Source organism: Danio rerio, chromosome 2 (assembly GCF_049306965.1).
Source record: "Danio rerio strain Tuebingen ecotype United States chromosome 2, GRCz12tu, whole genome shotgun sequence".
NCBI classification, from domain to species: Eukaryota; Metazoa; Chordata; class Actinopteri; order Cypriniformes; family Danionidae; genus Danio; species Danio rerio.
In genome coordinates this window covers 38788069-38815561 of record NC_133177.1, presented here as the reverse complement: position 1 = coordinate 38815561, position 27493 = coordinate 38788069, and the positions used below count along the sequence as shown (strand labels likewise).

The following is a 27493-nucleotide window of genomic DNA, read 5'->3' as shown; positions in this document are numbered from 1 at the left end:
AGGGATTTCAGTACCTTGTCCAGCTGAGACACCACCTCCCAGAGCAGCGAGTGAAGCACTGACAGCTCCCGGCCCAGGTCAATGTAGCCCTCAAAGCCCGGGGTGTTGGAGATTGTCTCAAGATTCGAGATCTCAAGCAGAAAACGGGTCATACCAGCCCACTCGTGCTCTAGAAAGTCATTCATGAAAGCCATGTACTCCTCTTTGTTCCCGAATCTGTTGTAATAGACAATTAGAAATGTATTAGAATGCATTAGAAGTGCTCTGAGGCAGACTGATAATAGACTTTTACAAATACTACATTTACTAACACAAGAATATAATATTAATATGGTATTTAATTTAAGTAACACAATCAGTACAGTATTTAATGTGAAAACATTACATGTAAACATTGTTTCTTGCATGAGATAATGGCACATACTTGGCAAAGTTAGCAAGATTCTGAATGACTTTGGCAATGAGGGTGAGTGTTCGAGAAGTACGGTCATCTGGATATTCCTGCATGAGACCAAAGAGTGACGGGGACATGATGGCAGGACACAGAAAGCGCAGGAAGAGCGATGCGCTGATAAGACGCTGACTGATGTCCTGCTTCCCTCGAGCGTGACACTGCTGCTTCCATGATGCAAAGACCTCCTTCAGTTCACGTGGAAAAACACTGGCCGGATTACAGTTGAAGGTTAGTATGGAACGAATGCATTTGCATGGTCAAACTACAAACAAGGACAGTATTTGAAGTTGTCAGCAGAAGCATTATGATTGGCATAATTCCCCTGGCAAAAGGTTTATTGTTGAAACAATGTTTTTGAAAAATCCAAAACAAATGAGACATTTAATCATGAAAAATACAACAGTGAAATTTGATTACAATAGAAAATAACTGTTCTTGTGATGACAGACCTATTATTATATTATATAGGTTATATGATTTGCTGCTGAAATAACTTTCTCAATTTGATCAAAGTTTAAAAATGTTGTGCTACTTATTATTTTTGTGGAAAGATGTTTTCTTCAATATTTTTTGACCAACAGAAACACAAAAGAATTTATGCCAAGTCAAAAAAATTGCCGATATTTGAAACGTATATCAGATTAATTGTATTAATTTATGCTACAACCAAATTAACATTTGAATTATAGTGTATATGTTTTATGCTTCACATAAATTCACTAATTTTTGTTGTATTATTTTAAAAATGAAAAAAAAAAGTTACCAATAAGAGTTGATGATCTTGCAGAAGGCCAGTTCGCAGCACATCTTCAGGTTACTCTGATGCTCTGGAAGCTCGTTGCTGGTGCACTTTGATTGGTCTACTTCACAATTTTCATCCGACTCGTACAGGGCTTTAATAAACTCCCCTAAAAAACACATACACACACATATGATCATGAGTCTTAATTGTAGAAGCTTTAAGTTTTTAGGTTCCCTCTACAAGCTTTTAATACACCAGGGTGCACACAGAATTTACCTAGTGCATCATGTAGGTACTTCTGTCCCACCAGTTTGAGGTATTCTTCAATGGCTTTGGTGGCTAGTGTGTTTTCTCTAAAGATCAGCACATCATGGTCAGCACAGCGATCCACTTCTGACATCACCAAATCCGTTAGGAAGTCCTAATATAGACAGTTTAGTCAACTTTGGTGATTATGGTTAACAAAAAACTTAAAGGTCCCTTGAAGTGCCTTGAAATTAGCAGATTATTCAACGTGCAATGAAAATTCAGCTGAAACAGGAAAACCTAGTTGTCCTAGTTTACTGTTTGTTAAAAGTATATTTTTATGTGCAATGTATCTTGCCCCTCTGGACTTGCTGTAAACACACAGCCATTTTGAGATTCCACTTATTGAGGATTAAGCTACTGGCTAGTAATTGCTCATTAAGTGTTTATGAGAACCCTTCACGATGAATGCTCAGGTACATATGAATAAATGGCTAATTTCAGATGCAGCAACACTTTTTGAAGGGGGTGAGGACACTTCAGCTACTAGAGAGCATTTGATTGTTCGAAGTTGAGATGAGAAAAAGTATGAAGTAAAGTTTCAAATGCTTTTGTTTCCTCTCATGTAATTATTGGTAGCACACTAGCTTGTAGACAATATCACAACAAAAAATCTATACTAACACCCCAAAAAACAAAGAAATATTGGCTTCATGGGACTTTAACTAGCATCGTACCTTTGCCCGTCCCGTGCTCTGCAGAATGTGCACCAGAGCGCTGGCCATCTCCTCTTTGTTCTTCACGCTTATGACCGGCTCCAACACAGAGCACAACATGGTATAGTTATTGGTAACAAACTCCGCAAACTCCTTGTACTGCTCCATGGGCAGAATTGAGATGGTCTGAAAGCGGGATTTGATGCGGATGGAGGGGCCTCCACCTTTGGCTTTGCTGGTGGTGGGAGTGCTGACTGGATACCACTTCTCCACAAACTGCCTACCCATCACCCCATGCACAGGGATGTTCACCAGGCCAACATAGTTGTTTTTGTCCTTTTTCTTTTTCTTGTCCACATCCCGGTAGATGTGTATGGTGATGCTTTTCATGGACGGGAGGCCTGAAAACTCAAAGTGTTCCCCCCAGAACAGGCAGTCGGAGCGGGTTTTGCTGGTGGTACGAGCGTACAGCATGTCATCCAGACACAGCTCACAGAAATATTTCTTTTTTGGTGGCAGGTCTTTTGCCTCAATGATCCACAGGCGGAGGACGTTTTCCGCCCGCCGGCAATTATCCTGGAGGAGAATTACACTAATAAATCATACCAGCTCTTTTAAGTATAAAATAAGCATGCATGCTTTTGATTATATTAAAAAACAAAAGATATGACAGTCACCTTATTAGGTTGCACAGTTCTTTTGAGGTTCTCCATCCATTTGTCCCGTTCAGCAGCAGAGGAACAGCTGAAGCACTTACTTCCACCTGAGTACGCCACCTACATGAGAAGTAAGAACATTCATTATGGACATTTATTTAATGTAAATTATTTTATTTTATGTAATGGATAAAACTTTAAGATGTTTTCAAGTTTGTTCTCATGTTTATTAGCTTTTTTTATGAGTCAAGGGGAACAAATTCATCACTTTCTGATTAACTGGCACCAAATATCAACAGTAAAAATGGCATTTGCTGCAGTAGGAGAAGCTTTGTGAATCTTTTCTTCATTTAATAAATGACCTGCGCCTCAGAAAGCAATTTGGACACGCAGTGAGTGCGCGGTGGCGTTGAAGGCATCAGACGCAGAGCACAGACGCTCTTGATTCTGGAGGTAAATAATAATACAATAACACTAATACTGAAACAGTTAAGGCATTTTAGAATGACCAAACCAACATTTCAGATGTTTTACAGTGGGCTCAGTCTACCGGTTTGTCCATTCACACCCATTTTTTATCATTACATGATCTCTTATAACAAAATCATGACTATTTTCAATGCGCATACTGGAATTTATCCGGTAAAAGTGTTTATCACAGTTTATGTGCATCTTTTCTTATTGAATAAAAAGTTTATCCTACTCAGTTATGCGCATACATTTTATATGCGCATTTACAAAATGCTTGCGCATCTTGGTGTCTCCAACCGTTTATTTATGCGCAGATCCAAAATGCACATAAAAATAGGTAGATGAAAACATAGCTAGTGTTACATATTTTGAAACATTATATGTCACTTTAACAAAAAATGTTTACTGGACATGGGGTTTTAAAACGCACAAGAGTCTAAATAGCTAATGAATAAGCGAAATAATTTTGTGAAATCATATATATTACCTCAAAAGGTCAGACACAAATTAATAATTTGTTCACAAACTACTCAAGGCATTATGATTCATATCCAATACTGTTTCAAAGTATGAGGACAATTTGAGGATTACATTTCATTAAACAATATATTGTAAATACTTTTTTATTTAGCAAGAATGTGTCATATTAATCCTGACAAGACATTTTTAAAATCTATTCTATTCTATTTCAAAACAAAAGGTGGTTTAAAACATTGTATATGATCAACTAGTCCTAAAAATCAGAGGATCGTATATATTGTAAATATAAACATTATATATTTATGACACTGAACACTCAAGAAATATCTGCTTATATCTAAATATAATTAACCTAAACGTCACAGAAAAAAACATAACGTTTAAAAATACTAATAATACAAAAAATTATAATTTATACTTCAATATTTTTATTTGTCTTTAATTATTTTTTTTTTTTTACAGTTCCCCAACCTCTTAATGCTAGCGTAAAGATAAATATTAATATGATTAAGGGAACAACTCGAAAAGGCAAAGTCTGTACCTCAAAGCAGAAATCTTGTCCTAGGATGCTGCTGTGTAAAGGTTTGATGTAGACATCCTCCTCCATACTCAGATCCAGAGCTTCAACAGCGCTGCCAGGACTCAGCAAAGACTCATGGGAACAGGACTCCTTCAATTTGGGCAGGCCTCGTGACCTACAACAGCACACAGAAATCACAGAAACTCAATTACTCAAGATTCAGCCAGATCGTTTAGTAATAATTACATCCTCTTTTTCGATTCTGATATTTCAGTCTCCTTCCTCACTGGCCACAAAGTATCCTCAGCCACAGGAGAATTAAGATGAAAATATGAACAAAGACAAATTCATATGAGGTCAGAAAGACTTATTATAGATTCCAATAGAGGTTGAAGTTCTTAAAAAAGGGGTAAAATTATTAAATAAATGAAAATACAAACTATGGCCACACGGAGGCAGTCAAGTATAAGAAAGAGTTTCAGCAATAATAAAGTATCTCTATTTACATGTAAACATACACACAACAATCCATTTACACTTATTTACCACGGTTAAATCAATATTTATAGTAAAATCTCTGACATGCAAGAAACAACTTCCACAATCTCACTGCTTCCAGAAAAAAAGTTTATACCTACGAAAAACAACTAAAGATCCACTTGAAGGAGTATCCCAAGAGCATATCAGGATATTAAAGCATTCCTAAAAAGAAACGGCTCAAAGCAGGTTTTACGTGTTTTCACTTCATTCTTTGGTGCAGCTATAGCTCAGGTGAGGTTAAAGAGGATGGCAGACGATGTGATAAACAAGAAAGGAGGCTGGCCGATGCAAAGTCCCCCTGAGAATGTTACCATGAGGACCGACCTATGAGGAGTGATGGATGAGCCGAGTACACAAACATCCTAAACACTTTCAAACACACACCTGCACAACACCCACACCTTGACATTACTCATCACATGACTGGGTTTGTGTTTAATGAGGATCTACTAATAAGATGAGAGCAGAGGAAGAGATGTAAGAGGGAATATATATATACTTACATATGCACACATACATACACAAACTGTACAGTGCAATGTTTTCAGATGAATGTTTACATTCATTTTTATACTATACCAATGTTTTACCTTCAAAAGAATATTTGGTGGAATATTTGTTTTAAATGAAAATATATTTTTATAATAGAATATGCGTGTGAGTGTTTGTATGTGTGTGTGTGTGTGTGTGTGTGTATTTGAAAAAAGATATGCATGTATATCTGTACAATAAAAGGTGTTTTACTGCAGACCAATATAGAGACTGACCAGTCTCCAAGTACATATTATAAGAGTGTATAATACTATTAGATAAAAGTCTAAAGACAATAATCAATGGCAAGAAACAGGAGGAATATTGCATGGAGTTACTCCTTTAATATACTGTATTTTCTCAATACTTCTGTCCTGAACTAAATCATACAAATATACAGTAGTACTACTATAAATTATTAACCTCTTAAAGTCAAGTGCTATTTTGGGGTTTCCACTTAGATGTTGCCTACCCAAATGAAAAAGCTTCCCAAATCTACATGCAGTGGTGCAAATGCAAAAGTTTGGTACCATTTAAAAAAAAAAAAACCTGCTGAATTTTCATAAATTTCATAATTGTATATTTTGTCTGTGTTATAATAAACCACTCCAAAAAAGTGTACCATTTAGGTTATGTGTGGTCTAGGTTTCTGTTAATAATGTTGGTGGTTCTAGCACATGTCAGAAATCATATGAAAAAAGAAAAATGCCTCTATCATAATCTACGCAAAAGTAATTATATTCCAACTGATGAGAAAACCGAACCACTTATGGGGTTACTGGGCCGGTACAGGCCTTTAAAATTTAAAGAATGCAGAAGTAAATGACATCACAGACCCGGTACGATATGGTTCCATAGTTTAGGTGGTTAAAGTTTGCAAAAAAAAATTAGCCATTACCTTTTTTGTTTTTGGATTTGCAGAAGCTATAAGGTTGAACGCAATGACACTGCACATATGATCAGACAGTTGGTCACACAACATGTACTCTATCCTGGCATAAGTAAATCTGCTGGCATCATTTTCTCTCATTATAAGAAATTGTGATGTTTCCTGCTGACTTACATAAAAACGGATTACCACAATGACTTCCCTCTCATCTGGCCCTTATCCCAACAGAACCCAAACACAAGTCCAATCATGTCCCACAAAGCCTCCATTATGAATGAGTTGAGATCTACCAGAACATAATTCAGTTATATGGGCCAGAAATCATGCAATATTACAAGATAATATCTCTTTTCTGGTTGCACAAAGAAAAACAAAAGACAGCACAACTAATGTAGACTGATTAGTGAATGGAAAAATCATACAAGCCAATACTTTTAACATATAACAATTTGACTCGTAATAAAAAATGCATAGAATAATGAATAGCATAATGAATCATTGAAATGATGGATCTGACTCACTCATTATACCTCCTGAATCTGACGTTTAGCTACAACCCAGTGGACGCTACAATAACATTTGAGAAAAGCGCAACAAAGTTTAACCAATGATTGCACCTGCACTAGTAGCACCATGATGTTACATTTTTTTCTCTTAAAAATGCACGTTTGATGGTATAACTTGAGTTGTCTGCAAAAGTAGCTATACTTGGGATGAATATGTTCATTCAGGCCATGTTTACAGCTGGTATTTAGATGCGTTTTAGTTGGTTTGATCAAGTGGATGACTCAAAAACTATTTTATCACTTCCAAATATGTAGAAAACTCACTTTGCCATTTTGATGCTCTTGTGGTTAAAAACCCACCAAAGACCACTTATTCCCAGCATACTGGCCTAATTCTTAACAATTACAAAATGTGTTGAAATTGAGTAAAATATTATTTTGAAGCTTCCACATTTCTGCCATAATACCATCGTACAGTAAGTGTTCCTGTACAGTAAATCTATGGAAATTATGGATGATTAGTGAACGAAAAGCCAAATGTTTCTCTTGCGGTCAGCTTTAGTGCTGTTGAGCATGTGATGTTAACCTCAGGAAACACTGATCTGACTTCAATAAATTTGTGGCGTTGAAAAATGACTGTATTTTTAATTCATGTTGGATGATTCTGGACCGAAAACCTGCACTTGAACACACCAAATGGACAATAGGTGAAGAGAAATAAGAACAATTTAGCCTACGTGAGAGGATAAAACTTTCATACCTGCAGGTGACAGTAGTCTGTATTACAATCCAAAAAGGCAAACCAGAACTAGTACTGCACACATCAAATCGTAAACACAGCAGGATTTGCGTACCATTTTCAAAAGTACATTGTCGCTCACCACAGAAGTATTTGCTTTTAAAAAATGCAACAAAATAACAACTGGCTTCTTCGCATTCCATCTTGACTTGCTTGGCTGTGCTTCTTTTTGTTCTTGTGCTTGAATTCAATTTCTGAACCTTAGCTGGACAGGAAATCAGAGTGCGTTCTCTTTCTTGCCAACTGCCCCAATAGTGGCAATTGAGATTCTACATGATGAATTGGGTGAACACCAACATTAGCCTGATAATAGGAGACTAGCCCTCTACTAGCCTTATTAGTGTATTTATTTACACATTACACAACATTTTATCATGTACGGCCATACACTCAAAGCGCTTCACAATAATGAGGGGGGTCTCTCTACACCACCACCAATGTGCAGCTTCCACTTGGATGATGTGACGACACCCACAGGACAATGGCGCAGGTGTACTCACCACACCAGCTATTGGTGGAGTGGAAAGACAAAGATACAGCCAATTCAGTAGATGGGAATGATTGGGAGGCCATGATGGGTAAAATGGAGAGAGTTTGGCCAGGACACCAGGGTTACACCCGTACTCTCCCCGAGAAGTGCAATGGGATTTTTAATGACCATAGAGAGTCAGGAACTCGGTTTAACGTCTTATCCTAAAGACAGCACTCACTGACAGTATAGGGTGCCCTTGACTGTACTGGAGCAATAGGACTTACACAGACCATCGGTTGAGTGCCCCCTGCTGGCCTCTTTAACACTTATACTTATACTTAATACTTACAACAGCAACCTAGCTTTCCTAAGTGGTCTCCCATTCAGGTACTGACCAGGCTCAGTCCTGCTTAGCTTCAGTGAGTAACCGGTCTTTGGCTGAAGGGTGATATGGCTATTAGCCCAACAGATGCTCACTGATGGCCCAACATTGCCCAATGCAGAGGTCACCAACCCTTTTCATGGAGCGCTACCTTCCTGCAGATTTCAGTTGCAGCCCTGGCCAAACACACCTGTCGGTAATTATCAAGTGCTGCTTCAGGTCCTAATTAATTGTTTCAGGTGTGTTTGATCAAGTTTGGAGCTAAATTCTACAGAAAGGTAGCTCTCCAGGAACAGATCCAATGGCTAATCATGGATTTGGAGTGTCCAGACCTTACATTTGAGGTTTAGCGTTTCATCTGGGTTTGGATTAAATTTACTGAGCAATTTGGGAAAACTTGAACATTTCTAATTCGATCTAACAAACTGTTTTAGTAGTCGTTGTCTAATAAATGCATTTGCTCTAAGCTTGCGTTCTGCTGTATTTTTGTTTGAGCAAATAAATGGTCTCTTTCTATTAAGGTTTGTGCTGTTTTTCTTTTGCCACATTTGAATTAGTTGAAATAATAGCGCTTATCAAACTGATCAAGAAATTACATTGTGAGAAGAAAAGCTTGCCATTGGCATTCATTTTGTCTCAGTGTTGAATCCTTGAGCTGCTCATGGATTATGAGAGACTAGATACAATTACGTGTGACAATGTGAACTTAAAGCTACATCTTTCCATCCATCTCCTCAATTCCAGGATCTCTTTCGGTCTCCATTTACAGAGGCGTGGTGCACTGAATCTGATGGTTGATGCAGAAACAGCAGGGTGACTCCTGATGGAGGGCTCACTTCCAGCTCTCGATACGTTTCACCTGCGCTGACTCGGACAGCTAAGCAGATCAGTGCACAGTCAGCCTGTATCCGGACACAGCTCTCCCACATTATCCAGGAAATCGGATCCGTCCGCCGGGACTGCGCTGCCACATTCAAGCTCTTTACAGGCAAAGCTTCCAAGTCCACTACGAACACAAGCCTAGTATTTTCATTCAGACCACATAGTGAGAGGTGATTCTGCCACAGCGAAGGTTGATTACTTCAAAGCCTCTAATGTGCTATTTACATTTTCTTTTCGGCTACAAGTTCAAATGTTTTCCAACAGCCTGCCATTCAGAGAAAGTAAGAAAGCAGAAAACTGTGGCCTTATCTGAAGGGAGCTTTCGTTAGCTGGATGCTCTTGGCATGATCACAATACGTGTGGGAACCAATTAAATTTGTGTGGATTGCTGTTCAGCTTTTCGATATGTCCAAAAAACGTTTGTAGCCTGAAATGCAAACAAACAGGCAAAGAAAAAACCCATATGAATCGACATTTACAAACCAAATTCAAGCCACATTAATATGCAACCTGAAAGGGTTTGTAATTACAAAAGAAAAAAAAAAAAGAAAAAACGTAAAAACACCATAGTAAAACTGAGTTAATTGGTAAGCTTTAAATTGTGAATGGTTTAACAATACATTATGGAATCATTATGGCATTACTGTCATATTAGTTTGTTCTCTCAATTAAAAACTATAAAACTTGTGGTATAAAATTTGTACATTTTCAATAATTTTTAGAATATTAGGGTTTTTCTTATTTGTTTAATTAGACAAAAGTACAATTGGATGATATGGGTATATTTAGGTTTTCATTCTGTAACTCAAACCCTGTCAATGTTTTTTTTTTTTTTTAATTTAGAAAAACAGTCATAAAAGTCTTGAAAATTGGGGATGAGATAATATTTGGCAGAGCTGTGCCTGCTATTCATGCTTTTTTCTAATAATGTAAATTCACACACACACACACACACACACATCTTTTTTTCATAAAGCGAATAATATGACATTTCCTCTGTAGTGTTGTCAATAGTAAACTAGCGAATGAGTCAGCAGTTTTAGACATAGTATATGCATGCACGCATATGAAACAGCTGAAGATGACTTCCAGTTTTCTATCCTCTCTTTTCACTGACAGATAGTACTTTGAGTAGTTGAATAGAAAGCCTCTTAGCTCAAAGTCTATCATGCGGTAAATTTATATTCAAGTGGCAAGAAATGTTATCAGTTGTTTGCAGAATAAAATGTTAAATTATTTTTTTATATCATCTATAAATTGCCAATCCAGAAAAGTGACAATTATTATACTAGACATACAGTTGGAATCAGAACAATTAACCCCCCTTTGAACGTTTTTTCTATTTTAAATGTTTACTAAATGATGTTTAACAGAGCACAGAAATTATTATCACCCTAACCTGCCTAGTTAACCTAATTGACCTAGTTAAGCCTTTAAATGTCACTTTAAGCTGTATAAGTGTCTTGTAAAAAATCTACTGAAATATTCTGTACTGTCAGCATGGCAAAGATAAAATAAATTAGTTATTAGAAATGAGTTATGAAAACTATTATGTTTAGAAATTTGTTAAAAAAAATCTCTCCTTTAAACAGAATTTGGGGAAATAAAACATTGGGGCAAATAATTCAGGGGGTTTAATAATTCTGACTTGTATCCTAAAACAAAATATCCTTATTAAATGCAAACAAAATAAATGACATTATACAAAAATTATAAACAAAATCATTTTTGGTGAACTTTCCAATTAAGCACACCTAAACACATGCACATACATGTATTCATGACAGTTGTCTGATAAGAATTTAGCTGTAATTCATCTCAATCAAACTGTCACATGCAGTTCCTCAATCTTGGCCAAAGTGATGAACACGAACACGAACACACACACGAACACGAACACACACACGAACACGAACACGAACACACACACGAACACGAACACGAACACGAACACACACACACACACACACACACACACACACACACACACACACACACACACACACACACACACACACACACACACACACACACACCTCGCAAGCCTCACTTTACGTGCTAAAGCCCCTCACAAACAGATGCACTCAAATCCACAAGGAGCAGCATGAGAAAATCAGCGTGATTAGAATCGCACCTCCTCCTCATCTGTAGTCAAACCACAACAGCGGTGGCCATTAGTGTATACAGAGACACCAGCAACATCACAGCCTCTATCCTGTGCCAACTAACACAAATAAAACGGTTGGAAACGTAACTTCTGGTTTGTCACTGTAGGTAAGCAGCCCTAATTCAGCCCCTGGGCCTGTGACACACTGATGGTGTAGTAATAAAGCAAAAGTGACTTTCCCTAATGCTATTAACAGGCCTGCTTATCCATTAATTCTCCAGCAAAGAAAGATTTATAGCTCTTACACACCCGACCGAAACACTGTGAGGAAGTAAATCACGAGTAAATCTGACAAACCCAATGACGGAAAACAAAGAGCCACTGTCAGTTTGATGTAATGTCTCATGGGTGGACAGTGTTGCTCTTTAATATCTGGAGAAAGCTATTCATCTTAAAGTTGGATAAAAAAAAAAGTTTAAAGAATGTACATAAAAAGTGAAATAAACAAAGTTCCCATTTGTTCTGATCAAATTAAAGATTTTAGATAACAATAAAATCTTAATGATAATAAGAATAATTATCTTGATTAATAAAACAAAATTGATAATTTAGTTAGGATAAACGACAACTTCTGAATGGTGATAAATGGAGAAAGATTAGCTTTGAGTGAAAATAAAAACAAAACTAGATTTCATTTAATACAGATGGGAGAATATTATGTTATGTAAATTATATAGAAATAATGATCATTTCTCTTTTCTTTTCTTTAATTTCTTTTAAACATTAGTCAGAACAGGATTTTTAATTATAGGATTACAATAATTATTTTTTATTATAAGATTCCAGGAATAAAATCATATTTACACAACAGTTCTGTCAGGTTCTTGAATTTGATTGGCTGATAGCTGTGCGATATTCTGCAAATAACAGAACTTGTCCAGCCTCTTCACCCCTTCAGCCTTGGGTATTACTCCAATCACACACAGCAACAAGCAGCGAACACTCTAAAGTTTGACAAATATTGTAGCTGTTGGACAACAATGTACTTTTGAGGCTTTTTAGTCAAGATTGTAGTCGTCTAGATTGCCTATTTTTAAATATTTAAAAACTCGGAGCATCGGATTCAGTGCAATGGCCACCATCAGCCTGTCTGAGAAGACCAAAGAAAGTATTGGTTGACGTTTGACCACATAATAAGTGCTCAGGGGAGGGAAAACTCAGCACATTTTCTTAGAGCAAGTTAAAAACTACAGCTGAAAAAAAAACATTATAAATCATGTAAGTGACATTCTAAGTCGATCTCTCTCTTTTGTATTTTGTAGTGCTGTATTTAAACCACAGAAACTGGTAATTTTTGCTTTGCTCTGGCTTTTGTAGGGTTAATTATTATAAAATCCTGATTGCAACAAGAGAAATACTGGGAAATCTCTGTAGACTGATGACATTTCATGTTGTTCAGCCTTATAATCTTAAAATGTGAGCAAAAATCACTCGTTTTGTCATCACTTTAGACATTACGCTAGAGAATCATTCAAATACTAGCTCTAAAGTGACTGAATGTTCTTAAGTGTTAAATGCTATTGCCAGTACAAGGTTCCACTAAAACATTACAGACAATTTTGCAACCAATACTTCAATTTCAGTTCTGCTGTGATTGCTTTTTCAATAAGAACATTATATGCTTTATACTTATTCTTTCCATTTTAAAATATGTAATGATCAATAAAGGCTTTTGTTGTGTCCTAAATTATACTTGTCATTCTATATAACGCCTAGGAAATGTATGCAAAAGCTTACAAAAACAAATTAATATTTCCAACCATCAGGCATTCTATACAATACTGGGATTTCACACATTGCTGGTAACATATAAAATGCTTATGACAACAAAAACATACTGATTGTCCAAAACGCCCACCATTTTTTCAATAAATATGTTTTCATTTGTATAAATTATGTGATTTAGACTTTGTCTCATAGTCTACTTCAGTCCTATTAAAATCAATTATACCACTGAACCTAATTAAGGTCAAACAGAACTTTTTTCTCCCAAAATCCCAATTACTGGCTGAACTGCACTATGCTAACAACCCAAACCATGTGTCAAGACAGCAAGTGAAGTCCACCAGGGGGCAGTAAAAAAAACCCATACCATTAAGTCCCGTCAAAATGTTTTTAAAATCATGCCAAACATATATTCAGTCAAGTGTATCCAAACTTTTGACTGCTAGCGTAAGTGCAGTTTAAATCGCAGTTTTAACGCAGTAGCTTCATTAGGGACGAGCTGCCAGAACGGTTCTGCCAGAGAGCTGTCAGACTGCCTGAAACGTTTTAAACTTCTTTTAAAACAGATCTTGTGTTATGCCAGGTCCCAGCACAGCATAGTCTCCAACCAGCTGCTTCTCCATAAGACGCAAGCATGAATTTAAAAGATGCTGGTCTGGTTATACAAGTCAGCACCTTTATCGTTTGTATAACAGCTTAATTTAAAGAACAACAAAAGGTAAAGCATTTAAAATTATTAAAGATAACCCATTCATTCAAGTATCTAATGTAATATAAAAATAAAAGTGCCTTTCTCTTAAACTCTGTGTGAAGGCATAAACTGAATAAGAATTAGTCAAAGCTCTGTCTGAATTCATTTATGAGAAGAAAAAAAAAAAAAACAGCTTAAGCAGTACCTGTCATTTTCTGTTGGTCGCAGCGATGGGAGTCTGAAACTTGTGTTGCGGTCCAGCTTAGTCTGGCTCTTCGTCCTTTTGATGGATCCTTTCAGTCGTTTACTTAAAAAACCCTGTGAAGCAGAAGAGCAGAAAAAGTCAGATGTGTGTGTCTGTGTGTGTGTCTTTAAGAAACTCACGTTCCTCAGCCGCTAAATGACGGATGAGTGTGTGGCTTTGCCCTGCATGACTCAAGCTTGTTCATGAGTAACTGTCTATATAAATAACTTTAAAAACCCCGATCAATAATACATGAAGACCACTCGCTGAAAGACCCTGAGAACATATGACAGATACAAGAGCACCATCATGACAAAACAGATGCCAACTTCGCCAAGACTGTCTCTGACCTTTCAAAAGCAGATTTCAACACTTCAGAAGTAAAATTCAAATGAGCATTGCAGATCAGTCTATTTTGGCGGTGAAAATGCACTTGCGCAGACTAGTAAAGAGCGGCCAAGGCCAGCTGAATAGTTTACTGTCTGCTTGTGGCACAGTCAGTGCTTGCTCAATGTCTTGGAGGAAAACAAAATATTAATAAGTAACCAACTCGGAAAGTTCAAGCAGCCACCTGCGGATATATATATGAGAGTAATATTTGATCAGAATGAGCTGTTCTTACAAGGTGTGTTAGTTTCTGCAAAACAAGAAGGAAAAGAAAAAAGACCCAACACTGGCATATTCACAGCTCAATTGAGTTAGTATAAGGAGGAACAAAAATCATAATCTGACTAATGCTGAATTCAGACTGCACAATTTTCAAAGTAGTTGTGTCACATTGCATGACTATCTAGGGTAGTATCCTGGTGCTGCTGTTTACACAGCAAGATGGATGGGTGACAGTTTCACGCTGCATGACTTTACAATTAGAAGAATCGCCGACAACTTTGTTTCAATCTGCAAACTACATCTCGCAACCAAACATGGAAATCATGGTCATGTATAGGGTTGGGCGATGCCAACCAATGTGGCATCATACGATGTCTAATGTGCAACACTGCAGTGGACGATAGCATCATAGTCATCAGCAGAGTTGAATGAATTATTTATGAATAATTTATTATTTCAGAACGAATTAACTATTTTTAGCCTACCGTTTCAACTACCTGACCCGCATGGTCTTTGTTTTAGCCATAACCAAATCATAAATAAATAAAGAAGTTACACACAAATTATCAGCTGTCAATCACTTTTTTCCGCAGGGCTCTGGCAAAAATAGGCAAAGTGATTTGTGTCATTAAAATATATACAAGTGTGAAACCGAGAGATTGAAGTAGGGTACTGATGCTGTGACACGTTACCTGATAGATTCAAAAGACAGAAGAGTCCTTAGATTGAGACAAGACTAATGAAATATTACTATAGTGAGACGTGATTTAGAGGTGATGACAGAGTGTGTGTGTGGGTGGTCATGTGATTTCAGCGGTATAGTGTGGACGGGGATCTGTTCAGAAAAGCCAGGTAAAAAGCCAGAGTGGACATGGATCATTTTCATTCTGAAATGCCATTTTACACCTAAGACGTTTTAGTGTAAACGGGGCCTGAATTTTGTGAATTTTTCGCAAGCTGGTTGCTGCTGCAACTGGGATGGGGCGGAGGATTGCGATGCCAGCTCAGCATCATGATGTCTATCGGCCATCGGTGACGGAAGATGGGATCATCTATCAACCCAACCCTAGTCATGTCGTATATCTCGTTCTTAACTACATAATGAGAAAGAAGCCTTTAGTGGGGTAGAAAATGTACTTATTTTGCTGACATGTGTTTTGAATGAAATTTATTTCTCTTCAACTTTTTTCTTTGTGGTATCTATTGCTCAGGTGACACCGGACAAACAGACATGGGTGCTCCTGCCAAATTTCCAGTCGTTTTTCCAAATATACCAAAAAGAAGCACTTTCAAATTCTCCACAAACACCCGCTGGCCTGCAGATACCCATGATACTGGATGCTGCACTCTCATTGACTGTAGGTAATTGCAAATGTTATTTTCAATCAGAACACATTTTACACGCCAGGATTTGGAATTGTCGACAGGTCCAGATATTTAGCATGCCAAATATCTCATGGGTATTGGCGAATCAATGGCGATTCGCTCATATTGCGTCTTTGATAGTTCACACTGTGTGAAAATCATGCAGTCCGAACTTTGCATTATTGAGTCTATGAGAAAGTTTAAAAATACAACCTTATAATGATCTCTATTTCTTTAACTAATAAAAGGCATAAATAACTCTACTCCTCAACACAAAAACATAAAAAAAGAGGTTATTTTTTATCTTGTTTTCCAGATTGTTAAATCCTGATACACTTGGGATGCAAATTACATAAGGAGTTTTATTTTCCGTGAAACTGATCAAAATAAAGCAAGTTTATGAATAAAATAAGAACACATTTGTTCATACCTTCCAGAAGGCTCGGAAAAAAATCTAATTAATTCTAATGAAAAAGTGATTTTCATATTGCACTGACAGAAATCTCTTCCTTTTCTAAGCATAAACTCGGTTTTCTTCGGCTTCTCAGATAACATGATTTAACATATTGACTTTGCATCTCAAGTAAATGTAACTTTAAAAATGTTAACATGTGTATTCATTGCAAAAACAGTGAGGGTGTAACATTTACTGCAAAGACTTTAGATTTAAGGCTTAATTAATATAGAAAATAAGTACGCTGTTGTTTTTTTCTCTTTTGCATGCCCACGCATAAAAAATGCTATGCATCATTATTATTACCAGTTATTGTAAATTGCAAAACAAGGAAAAAAAACCAAGAGCAGTGATCACAAATGTATTAGTAGAGCTGCTAATCTGCTATACATTAAAATAATATGTTAAAATGACACTGACAGCCTGAAAAAATTGGGAAATGGAAGTAAGATTTCACTTGTCCAGATAAGTGCCAGCCTAGAAGTAGGAGACTGTTTGGCTGGCAAAAGGGCCATTAGCAGACAAGAGTTGAGACAGAAGTATGTGATAAATTACTCATTCCTCATCAGAGGGATGATTTGAGAAAGCTTTATGATGGAAAAGTGAATTAGAGAGAGGGTGAAATATGGTAGAGAAAGAGAAGCGCTGTTGGTGAGACAACGAAGTGTAGGAGTCACTGGATAAAGTCAGACAAACTAGGCAAAAGAAAGGTTATCAGAGAAATCCTTTGAAATGCCTGTCAAATGTTCACTTTGAGAAGTATATAGAAACCTAATCAGCAGAACAATCAACTTGACATGGAAATAATAGACATTAATATGAAGCTAGAACTACATAACAGTGTCCATTCCTCTGGGAATCGTTGGTCGACTGCTAATGCATCTTCAAATTCAGCCTATACTATATACTGACAGGCTTCAATGCAGTGCTCGCATATTTTATATATTAATTATATGCTTCCTCAATAGAGCCAATTCATTTCAGTGTACCTGTCAATCATTGCTTTCATATTACTTACAGAAAAGGAGCTGTAATAAGACTTTACATTAATAAAGACATCCACCATCCTTTTATGTGAGTGCACCCAAATCATTTTATTTCTCTAGGAATTGTGTGACATGGAAACAAACAAAATTGCGAATATAAAAAATGACACACACAGAAATGCTGAGGATATAAATATCTGCCTTGTCCTACTTCCTGCCTGGTTAAAAATATCATCAAACAATTTCTAAGGCATCTCTGAGGCAGAGACTGTATCCAGAATGTGCTTTTGTTAAAATATTTGTATCAGAGATGTTTTTAGAGGTTGTTAAGGCAATGCAGTATTGAAATCATTGCACAAAAACTCAAAATAGACTTGCAAACTCAATAGGTAGAATATATCAATAAGGAAGGCCATTTGTAGCTAGAGATAAATGAAGGAGGACGATGCTTCACTAATCAGAGGCTCAAGAGGGTAATTAAAGTGGGGCATTTATCCCATGCAGGAATTCTGCTCTATTTCTACCTTAGTGCGGTGTAGCGAGAAACAAGCATATTTAATAATAATAATAATAATAATAATAATAATAATGATAATAATTGGAGGTGGACACCAACAGTTGTGAGTTGTGACACTAACATATTGAATAAATGAGTTTGCTCATCATTCCAAACCTATAGGCTTTTTGAGAAAATTATAAAACATACTTTGAAAAAGATGTTGAACAGAAATGATCCAATTACATGAAAAGAATTAAAAGAAACAAAAAACCCACAAGTTTATGAGCTTCATTTGCACATCAAATTTAATTCACGGTAGATGCTGATTCAGGTCATGGGCAGGGTTTCTGTCTGCCTGGAGACTAGTTTTGTTGCTAAATGGCTAACATGGATTTTATTGAGATAGTAGTTGTGTTTTATGTGCTTTAAGAAGGCTGAAAAACAGCGTAAATTCATCCGTCGCCGAGTCTGAGTCCACTAGATACTTTCAGAGGTGCACCCAGCTCTGTGAGTTTATAAACTCCTCCAGAAACTACACCTGGGTGATGGAAGCTTTCAGCAGTGCTTCCGACTGATCCGAGCCCAGTTTGATGAGCTGTTGTCCGGTGTTGCAGGAGGATTTCCCCTCAAACAAACAAAATGCTTAATTCGCGCCACTTAAATTGCACAACACCTGCTGCAGGATGGCTATTTGCATCTTTGCATTGACGTTTGCCAATTAAAAATCTTCTCCAGTTAACTGAAATCATAGAATTCAAAATGATTAAATTCAACAACAGTTCATTAAAAATAGCCGTAGGAACCCTAATAAAATAAGTTTTACTGTAAAATGTTTGTACAATATTTCCTGCAACTATTCTGTCATTTTTTTTACATTTGTACTGCATATAGAAAAAAATTTTCTTTCACCAAATGAATAATAAAAGGATTGATGCTTTAAAAATGTGTTGTAGTTACATTTGAATTTAATAAATCTATAAAATGGTCACACATTATGAGCAAACAAAATGATAAAACTGAAGATTACATTTAATTAAAATTTTTTTTGACCAGACTTATATCCCAGGAAAAAAGGTGGCTTTGAGATAAAGTATTCTATGGAAAGAAAGAGTTTAATAAATTTTTGTGCCAACAATATACTGCTCAGCTGGCGACAAGTCTTTTAAAAAAAGACCTACATTTTCACTAGACAACTCCATTTAAAGTTATGTGATCTATGACCTTAAATGGTGCATTCTATTAACTGTTTATTTGGACATCAGTAATTGAATTATTTGCCTTAATCTAATTAAGACAATAATATGATTAGGCTGTTTACATAAGTTGCTTTTTAAAAGTTCCATTCATGATCCCGTTTTACATGTTATAGCACATTTCGATTAACGTCATTAAGTCAACATGCTATCCACGTTTCATTCGGAGTTTTGTGTAATTTTGGGTGTTTCCTTTTCAATTTGTCGACTTAAACTGCAGTTTGGCACTTTCACTTTCATTCAGGAACATTTGATGCATGCCCCTCGTGACAAACAAGATATTGGATGCAAGTATGAACTTCTAGAAGAGTGTTGTTTTAATGGAATTTGATATCGCACGGCGTATAGAAAAAAAAGGCTTCGCATTCAAGATGCAGGTGTCTGTGATCCTTCACTGACTGGGTAGGTGCAAAGAATAGTGTCAAACAGCCGTGTGTGTGTAGACTATCCTGTTGGAAAATGCGTCGTACTCGACGGTAATAAAAATGCATCCTACTCGACGGTAATAGTTTGATTAAGGTGTCTGTACTGCACTTTAATAATGCAAATAAAATGGGCATAATCCACATGTCCTAATTCTACTTCTGTTCAGTTCAATTATGACTGTAGTCAGATTAAGGTGATCAAAAATCCCTGTTTACAGGGTAGACTCTTAATCAGAGTATTGTTTTAATCACGGATTATTGGTGTCCTTGTAAACATGCTCATTGTCAAGCATTAATCATTTAAAAAAGTCAACATTAGCGTGAGAACAGATAGCATACCTGTCAACCCTCCCGTTTTTCCTGGGATTCTCCCATATTTTACTGTTCTATCCTGCTATCATCCTGTAGAGGTATTTTCCTGTATTTTCAGTCTTTCTCTGAACAGTCGATCCTCCCTATACAAAACCCATACCGACGAACCACCAGGGGTCTAACCTTGCTCTAAAATGCAAGTCTTCTATGCTTTTGCTTTGTTTAGGAATGAAAACACTTGCCCATCCTATACAATCTTCAAAACAGGAGGGGGGGGGCTGTTGGTGGAATCAATTATTATGGTGGGCATATCCCTTATTTTCACATCCCAATGTTGACAGGTATGCAGAATGACAACTTTAGCATAAATTATCCTGATTTTTTTTTTTTTCAAAAGAATGCTTTCCTAGCAGTGCAATGCAACAAATCTTTACATCAGTTTTTTATTTTTTAAAGTCACACTGAATTGATGCTTAAGCTTCATAGCGAGTTGAGACAATAATCAAATGCTCTCCTAAATCAAGTAGTCATGTAGCATTGCTGAGTCAGATTCATTCTGTGATTCAGCTCATTCAGACAGCTTACTTAAATGAACTATTAAAAGTAATAATGTACTTTCAAAAAATTACTGGACAATTTACTCTGGGGTGCAGCCAAGGAAGCTCTAATAGTGAACAAAAATACATTCTGGGGCCTAAAAGTGAAATAATGGCTGAAGGACATTGAGTGCTGGCACTGCAGCCTGAGAGAAATGACTGAGGTCAGTGAGATGCGATGATGAACTGGTGTAATGCTGATATGAGTGTTTTGCTGAATGAACTCACAGGCACTTTGAAGGGAGATGAGTTGGGGCCATCGATGGAAATGTTCTTCTCTGAGCTGCCTAGCCCTGATATGCTCCTCCGTCTGGGAGAGCGCTCCGCGGACGCTTCCGCTATGAGAGAGGAAAGAGGAAAAGCAGGATTAGACAAGAGACTGGGAGGATGTCGTTTAATAGTTTAATTGCCACATTAATTATATGATAACCACTTGTATATAAAAAAAAACAAGTTCCTAAAGCAGTGATAGTCACTGGAAAACTTTCACAAGGGACTCTGTGATGGTAAGAGTTCAAGGCATTTATAAATATCATCAGAGTCAAAAGATTTAACAAGATCAAGCTTAAACACTCTTTTGTGCATCACGCAATACAAGAGTTAAACAAGAAGCTTAATGAAAAAATGGGTGCACTGTAAATTATGTACACTCCCTGACAAAAGTCTTATCACTCTTAGATCAAACTAGGATGATCTAACTGAGATGATTTAAGTTTTAGGAACAACAAATAATAACTTGACTTCTAGTTGATCATTTGGTATCAGAAGTGGCTTAAATAAAGGCACAATGAATATTGTGTATGACAGATCATCTATCGCATCATATTCTGTATTGTATTATATTATGCATTGTATTATAAATCATATCCAGTCACTCCAGGATTTTGCAGGAATTTTTTTGCTTATTGTCGCAGCCCTAAAATGGCTGAATTTGTAACACACTCGTATGGCATCATTTGCTTCAATTCTGTTATTTTTCTGTGAAAACACATCAACATCTTGCTTTTTTTTTTTCTTTTATTGGACTCACAAAATCCTGGAGGGACTGACTAATACTTCAGACACAGGAATCATTCTAACATCTGAGCTAAACATTATCACTACTGCTGTGGCTGTACTAATTTAGAATTGATGACTGACACAAAATCAATATTTATTTCATAATGTTATTTACAGTTGCCTCCCTAACAGTTCACCATAATTAAGTTGACGAGAAGAGGCTTGTCCGAGCAGATTATTTAAATATAATACACAACATAATGAAGACAACACATTAAAGCTAATTTGAACATGTGATGTAGTGGAAATAGTTAGCAAAAGGCTCCTCTCTCAAGCTGATATCTGACAACATATTAGAAAGACTTCTGAGAGATTTGATGGCACTGAATAATTAAGTACTGCTGACTATTTAGCATTTAGTATGAAATACGATTTAACTACACATTAAAATAACATCGAAATATAAAACAGTTCATTAAAATTGCAACAATTTGTCACTATAATCACTGCACAAACAAATGGTCAGCTTAATTTCAACCAATTTGAAATCTTAGGTAGTCTTGAGTCTGCGAGTTGCTAACACAGAGCTTGCATCTGTGGCTAAAGTGGCAATCAAAAACGACAATAATAGTGATTTAACCCAAAGCTTCCACTAAGTCCTCTTAATAAACCACTCATACACCCACTCATGAGAGCTCGCTTTACCTGCAGCCACCAGAGTTCCAGATGGACACCCTGTGGCTTTCATATAACGCCACTCTCAGAAGCTAAGTGGAATATTAGTCATTTTCCTTTCATAGCCAAGTTTATTTTTAATTTCCTCAGACCGATTTATTCAGCATTTGCAGAGGAGCCCTGCAGCAGATGTGTGTCAAGGATGAAGCAGGACATAACCTACATCCGCACAGCCTTCCAGAGACCCAACCCTCAGGCCGTCCTTCTCACAAAAGTATGGATCACCCCATAATGAGTTAAATTACCCAGAGAAATAAGAACCCAGTCCATCAACTGCAGCACAGCCTCTCTCAGCGACTGCACTGAATCACGAAACACTGTTGAAATTGACCCAAAGGTCTTTGGCCAAGATGCTGGTTCTGGTTTCAGCTTGCAGGCCTCAGTGGATCCATACAATAGAGAATGTGCCTGGTTTGTTGGAGAGCTGCCCAACACTGCTCAAGATCAAATCCTCCACTCATAATAAAGAGCTAAAAGAGATAGTTCTCTCAAAAATCACAAAACCTGCAAGACTTACTTTCTTCAGAGGGACACAAAAGAAGATATTCTGAACCAACTGATTTTTTTCATACAATTCACTGCAACACGCTCTTTGCCAACACTGCACTGCTTTTAACTCGCATTGTGGGGTCAAAAAGTTCCCCCTAAAACAAACAAAAACATCTATGTTGCTTTTACGCTTGGCTCATTTGAAGTGTTTTTCCCTGCAGAATCTAGCACGTTTTCTCCCTTATTTGGGTTTGTTTACGCTAGCAGTGTCCAAACTTGTTTCTGGAGGGTAAATGCCCTGCAGAGTTTAGCTCTAATTTTAATTAAACTAGCTAATCGAAGCATTCAGACTTAAAAGGAAAGTGTTTTGAAGCTAGTTGGACTTTGGTTTAGGCATATACACTCACCGGCCACTTTATTAGGTACACTTTACTAGTAACAGGTAGGAACTCCTTCACTTTAGCCTTCCGAACGGCCTTAATCCTTCGTGGCATATAGTTTCAACAAGGTACTGGAAATATTCCTCAAATATTTTGTTCCATATCGAAATGAAAGCATCATGCAGTTGCTAGACTTGTCGGCTGTACATCCATGATGCAAATCTCCCATCCACCACATCCAAAAGGTGCTCTATTGGATTGAGGTCTGGTGACTGTGGAGGCCATTTGAGTAATGTGAACTCATTGTCATGTTCAAGAAACCAGTCTAAAATGATTTATGCTTTATGACATGGAGCGTTATCCTGCTGGAAGTAGCCATCAAAAGATGGGTACTCTGTTGTCATAAAGGGATGGGCATGGTCAGCAACAATACTCAGGTAGGCTGTGATGTTGACACAATGCCTAATTGGTACTAATGGGCCTAAAGTGTGCCAAAAAATATCCCCACTCCATTACACCACTACCACCAGCCTAAACCATTGATACATGGCAGGATGGATCCATGCTTTCATGTTTTTGACGCCAAATTCTGACCCTACCATTCAAATATCAGAGCAGAAATCAAGACTTATCAGACCAGGCAACGTTTTTCCAGTCGTCTATTGTCCAACTTTGGTGAGTCTGTGCGAATTGTTGCCTCTGTTTTCTGTTCTCCGCTAACAGGAGTGGCACTCAGCTCGGTGTGGTCGTCTCAAGGTTTGACATGTTATGCGTTCAGAAATGCTGCTCTGCAAACCTCGATTGTAACGAGTGGTTATTTAAGTTACTGTATCCCTTTTATCAGCTAGAACCAGTCTGGCCATTTTCCTCTGACATCAACAAGGCATTTGCGCCCACAGAACTGCTGCTCACTGGATTTTTTTACTTTTTCGGACCATTCTCTGTAAACCGTCAAAATGTTTGTGCATGAAAATCCCAGTAGATCAGCAGTTTCTGAAATACTCAGACCTGCCCGTCTGGCACCAACAACCATGCCACATTTAAAGTCACTTAAATCATCTTTCTTCCCCATTGTGATGCTCAGTTTGAACTGCAGCAGATTGTCTTGACGATGTCTATATGCCTAAATGCATTGAGTTGCTGCCATGTGATTGGCTGATTAAAAATTTGCGTTAACGAGCAGTTTGACAGGTGTACCTAATAAAGTGGCCAGTGAGTGTATAATGCCATGATCCTAATCAAAAGTCTACAGTTGTGAAAACAGCCTAACATGAGACAGAAGCAGCAAAGGGTTTAGAAGGATGTAAGGATGAGCAAAAAATTTATAACTTCTAAGTGCATTTTTGTTTTAATATCTCACAGATACAATTACACAAACCTCAAATGAACAGGGCACCATAACAAATTTTAAACTACACATCATATTACATCAGTCATGGTCACATCTGGCCAATCTCCAAAGAACCACCTATTAACAGCTAAATTTAGCAGTTCAACATGTTTTGTGTCCGAAGAGTGGCCCAGTCAAGTTCTGTATAGAGAAGTACAACTTTGTGAGTTTTCAAGTCGAGGGAAATGCATTAGTTTTCTATTAACCCATAATGTCTCAAGTGTCAGATTTAAAAATGTGTGTATAATGCAAATAAGACAGAATTATAACCTATAAGATCAAAATCCTGCTTTACAAAAGCAACAACTCATCACATGTCTTCAGCAGCCACTGAAAACTGCCCATTGTGTTATCAAACTAAACTCATACATCACTCCACAAAGTTGCTGCTTGCGCGAGGGCTCTGCAGTACCAAACTTGACTAGCTAACCTTATGACTAAGCGCAGCAGTGCTTAGAGCTATGAACACATGGGTTCAATTCCCAGGCAATGCAAGTAATGATAAAATGTACAGTTTGAATGGATTTTCTGTTACTTTGGATCTACAGTAGACTCATAAATGTGAGTAAACGTAATTAAGGAGCAGTAAAACACAGCCTTACTTGGCCTCCAAGCATACACAGACAACTTATCAACCAGGAAATGACTTGTAACAGCATATCCAACCCGACTTCAATCATTATGGATTTTTTAATGACCCTCCAGTCTGAGAGCAGGACGATAACTTAATCTATTAAAGTTAATCTAATAAACGGAAGCTGAGAACAAGGGAGAGAGAGAGAGTGAGATACCTCTATCACAGCTGTTGCCCATCACCTGCTGAATAAATGGAGCTGGTCACCATTGGATTGGCTGAAGAGTGACCATCGCCCTCGTCCAATGAGCTCAAGCGCTTTCGCTTTAATTGTCCATCACTCTTAGAGAGATTCCGCCGCATTGATAAACTGCAGCCTCTTCATTGTCCTGCCGTGGCTCGTTGCCACATCGTAGCGTCTTCCTCGCTCTCTATCCTTACCAGCACTTTAGCGTTCTCCCTCAAAGACTGAAACGTCCTCTGCTAAACCTCCCTCTCCCATCTTAGTCCATCCTCTTCTTTATCCGTATCTCCGGGGCAGCAATTCTAGTCTCCACTTTATCAGCCTCTTCCCTTTCTCCTTTTTGGCACACGAGCGGAAAAGATTTTACCGCATTTACTCAATCAATCGCTGTAACCTCACTCCTCTGTTCCTCTCAGCAGAACTGCAAGCACTTCCCATCCCTCTCTCTCGCTCTCTCTCTTTTCTCGCTCTCTTTCGCTCCTTCCCCTCCTCCTCACCGCATCTGGCTCCGTCTGCCTGCTGCAGCTCTGCACATTAGGAAAAACCAAGAGGAGCTCTCGTTGCCTCCAGACTTTTGTTTTCATACTTCATGTGGGACGCGGCTCTGGAGGTTTGTGCCACGCGTGTCATTTGTGTGAGGTGTGTTTTAGAGGTCGTTGAAGAAAAGAGGGGAAACATAAGCCTGTGTCAGATTACACTTGCTGCTCTGCGGGTCAAACCAAGTTAGTGCTATTAGCTTTACATGACCTACTGAAATGAAACAGAACATGCACGTGGACTGGTGGACGTGAACTATATTTAGAAATTCTTATTAAATTTAATAAAGCGGTATAAGATGCTATCTGGAGACTGGGATCAGAAAATGACAAGCCAGAATCAAGCTAAGGCTGCCCACTCATTGAGTTGGAGTGCATGTGGAAGGGCTGTGTGATTTAGGGAAAATATCTAACTGCAATTTTTTATTTGACATAATGCGATTGTGATTTGATTGGCAATTTAATTTGTAATCCAGCTTCGGCTCAGTAATCTGTATTGTAGATTCTTACTGCTAAAATTCAGTGAGTGTTAGTTAAAAATGAAACTGAAAAGACATTACATGACTCTGAAAATTGAAGACATGAAATTACTACTCTGATACATGAAATTACACACAAATTTTTCTCTAGAGCAAACAGTAAACGCATAAAATGACATAACCTTTCTGTAGACAAGTTCAACTCAAAGTAGGGAGATAATGTAGCTTATACAAAAAAAAAAAAAAAAGAATAATTATAAAAAAATAGAACACTCTGCAAACTAACATGGTTGATAAGAAGCAGATTGAAAAGTTCTGATTGGCCAAAATGAAAGTATGCTCATTCAATTGGCTAGTAAGACAGTCACAGACGGCAGTCACGCGTTTGGTCTGGGTGGGGAAAATTAAATAACAAATATATTTTCCATTTCGCTGCACAGGGCTTGCAGAGCCCTTGCATGTAGCTACTACCACTAGGCAGGTTTTAGCTACAATGTACAGCAATTATGTTCTTAGCATTAACATTACCAAATGTCAAACTAAAAATGGTCAAAAGATTATCATAATAATCGTCATGGTTAATAAGTGACCTGCAAACACTCACTTCAGAGAAGTAGCAGTTGTATGATTGAGGAAATATGGGAAGTTTTAAACGATTCATATTTAAATTCATGTTTGCATGTCTTTTTTCTCACCAGCATTTATTGCTGCATTTATTTGCTCAAAATTTGCAGCAAAAACAATAAAGTAACTTTTCTAGCTAAACTTTGTTTTTATGATTGAAAATTTGAAGTGATTTTAACATGTTCATATGGTGCTTAAGATTTGTTTAAATAGTTTCAATGCTAAAAACATTGAATATTAAATTATATTATAATAGTATTAAAATATTATATTAAATTATGATTAAATTATATTATATTATATAATATTTAAATTATATTACATATGTGATGAATAGAAATTTCAAAAGAAAAGAATTTAAGCTTTACCTTATTAACTTAAATAAAAGGTTGGTAAATGAAAAAGATATTATTAATAACTCATAAAAGACC

General features: G+C 37.2%; 1 protein-coding gene across 21 annotated transcripts in view; it reads right to left on the bottom strand.

The window, feature by feature from the left end:
* Positions 1-27493, bottom strand: part of rasal2 (RAS protein activator like 2) — a 118897-nt gene that overhangs the window by 11849 nt on the left and 79555 nt on the right. For 14 of the 21 annotated variants that reach the window (XM_073927566.1, XM_001332652.9, XM_073927568.1 and 11 more), the window contains 9 exons: positions 20841-20950; positions 14075-14187; positions 4307-4460; positions 2836-2934; positions 2180-2734; positions 1473-1617; positions 1218-1362; positions 425-661; positions 15-216 (listed from right to left, as the gene is read on the bottom strand). In XM_073927566.1, coding sequence (XP_073783667.1) covers positions 15-216; positions 425-661; positions 1218-1362; positions 1473-1617; positions 2180-2734; positions 2836-2934; positions 4307-4460; positions 14075-14187; positions 20841-20950 — 1760 coding nt within the window. Of the gene's footprint in view, positions 1-14; positions 217-424; positions 662-1217; positions 1363-1472; positions 1618-2179; positions 2735-2835; positions 2935-4306; positions 4461-14074; positions 14227-20772; positions 20951-25396; positions 25829-27493 lie in introns of those variants that run through there. The other 7 variants (XM_073927608.1, XM_005171324.6, XM_073927614.1 and 4 more) reach the window with 2 other exon arrangements.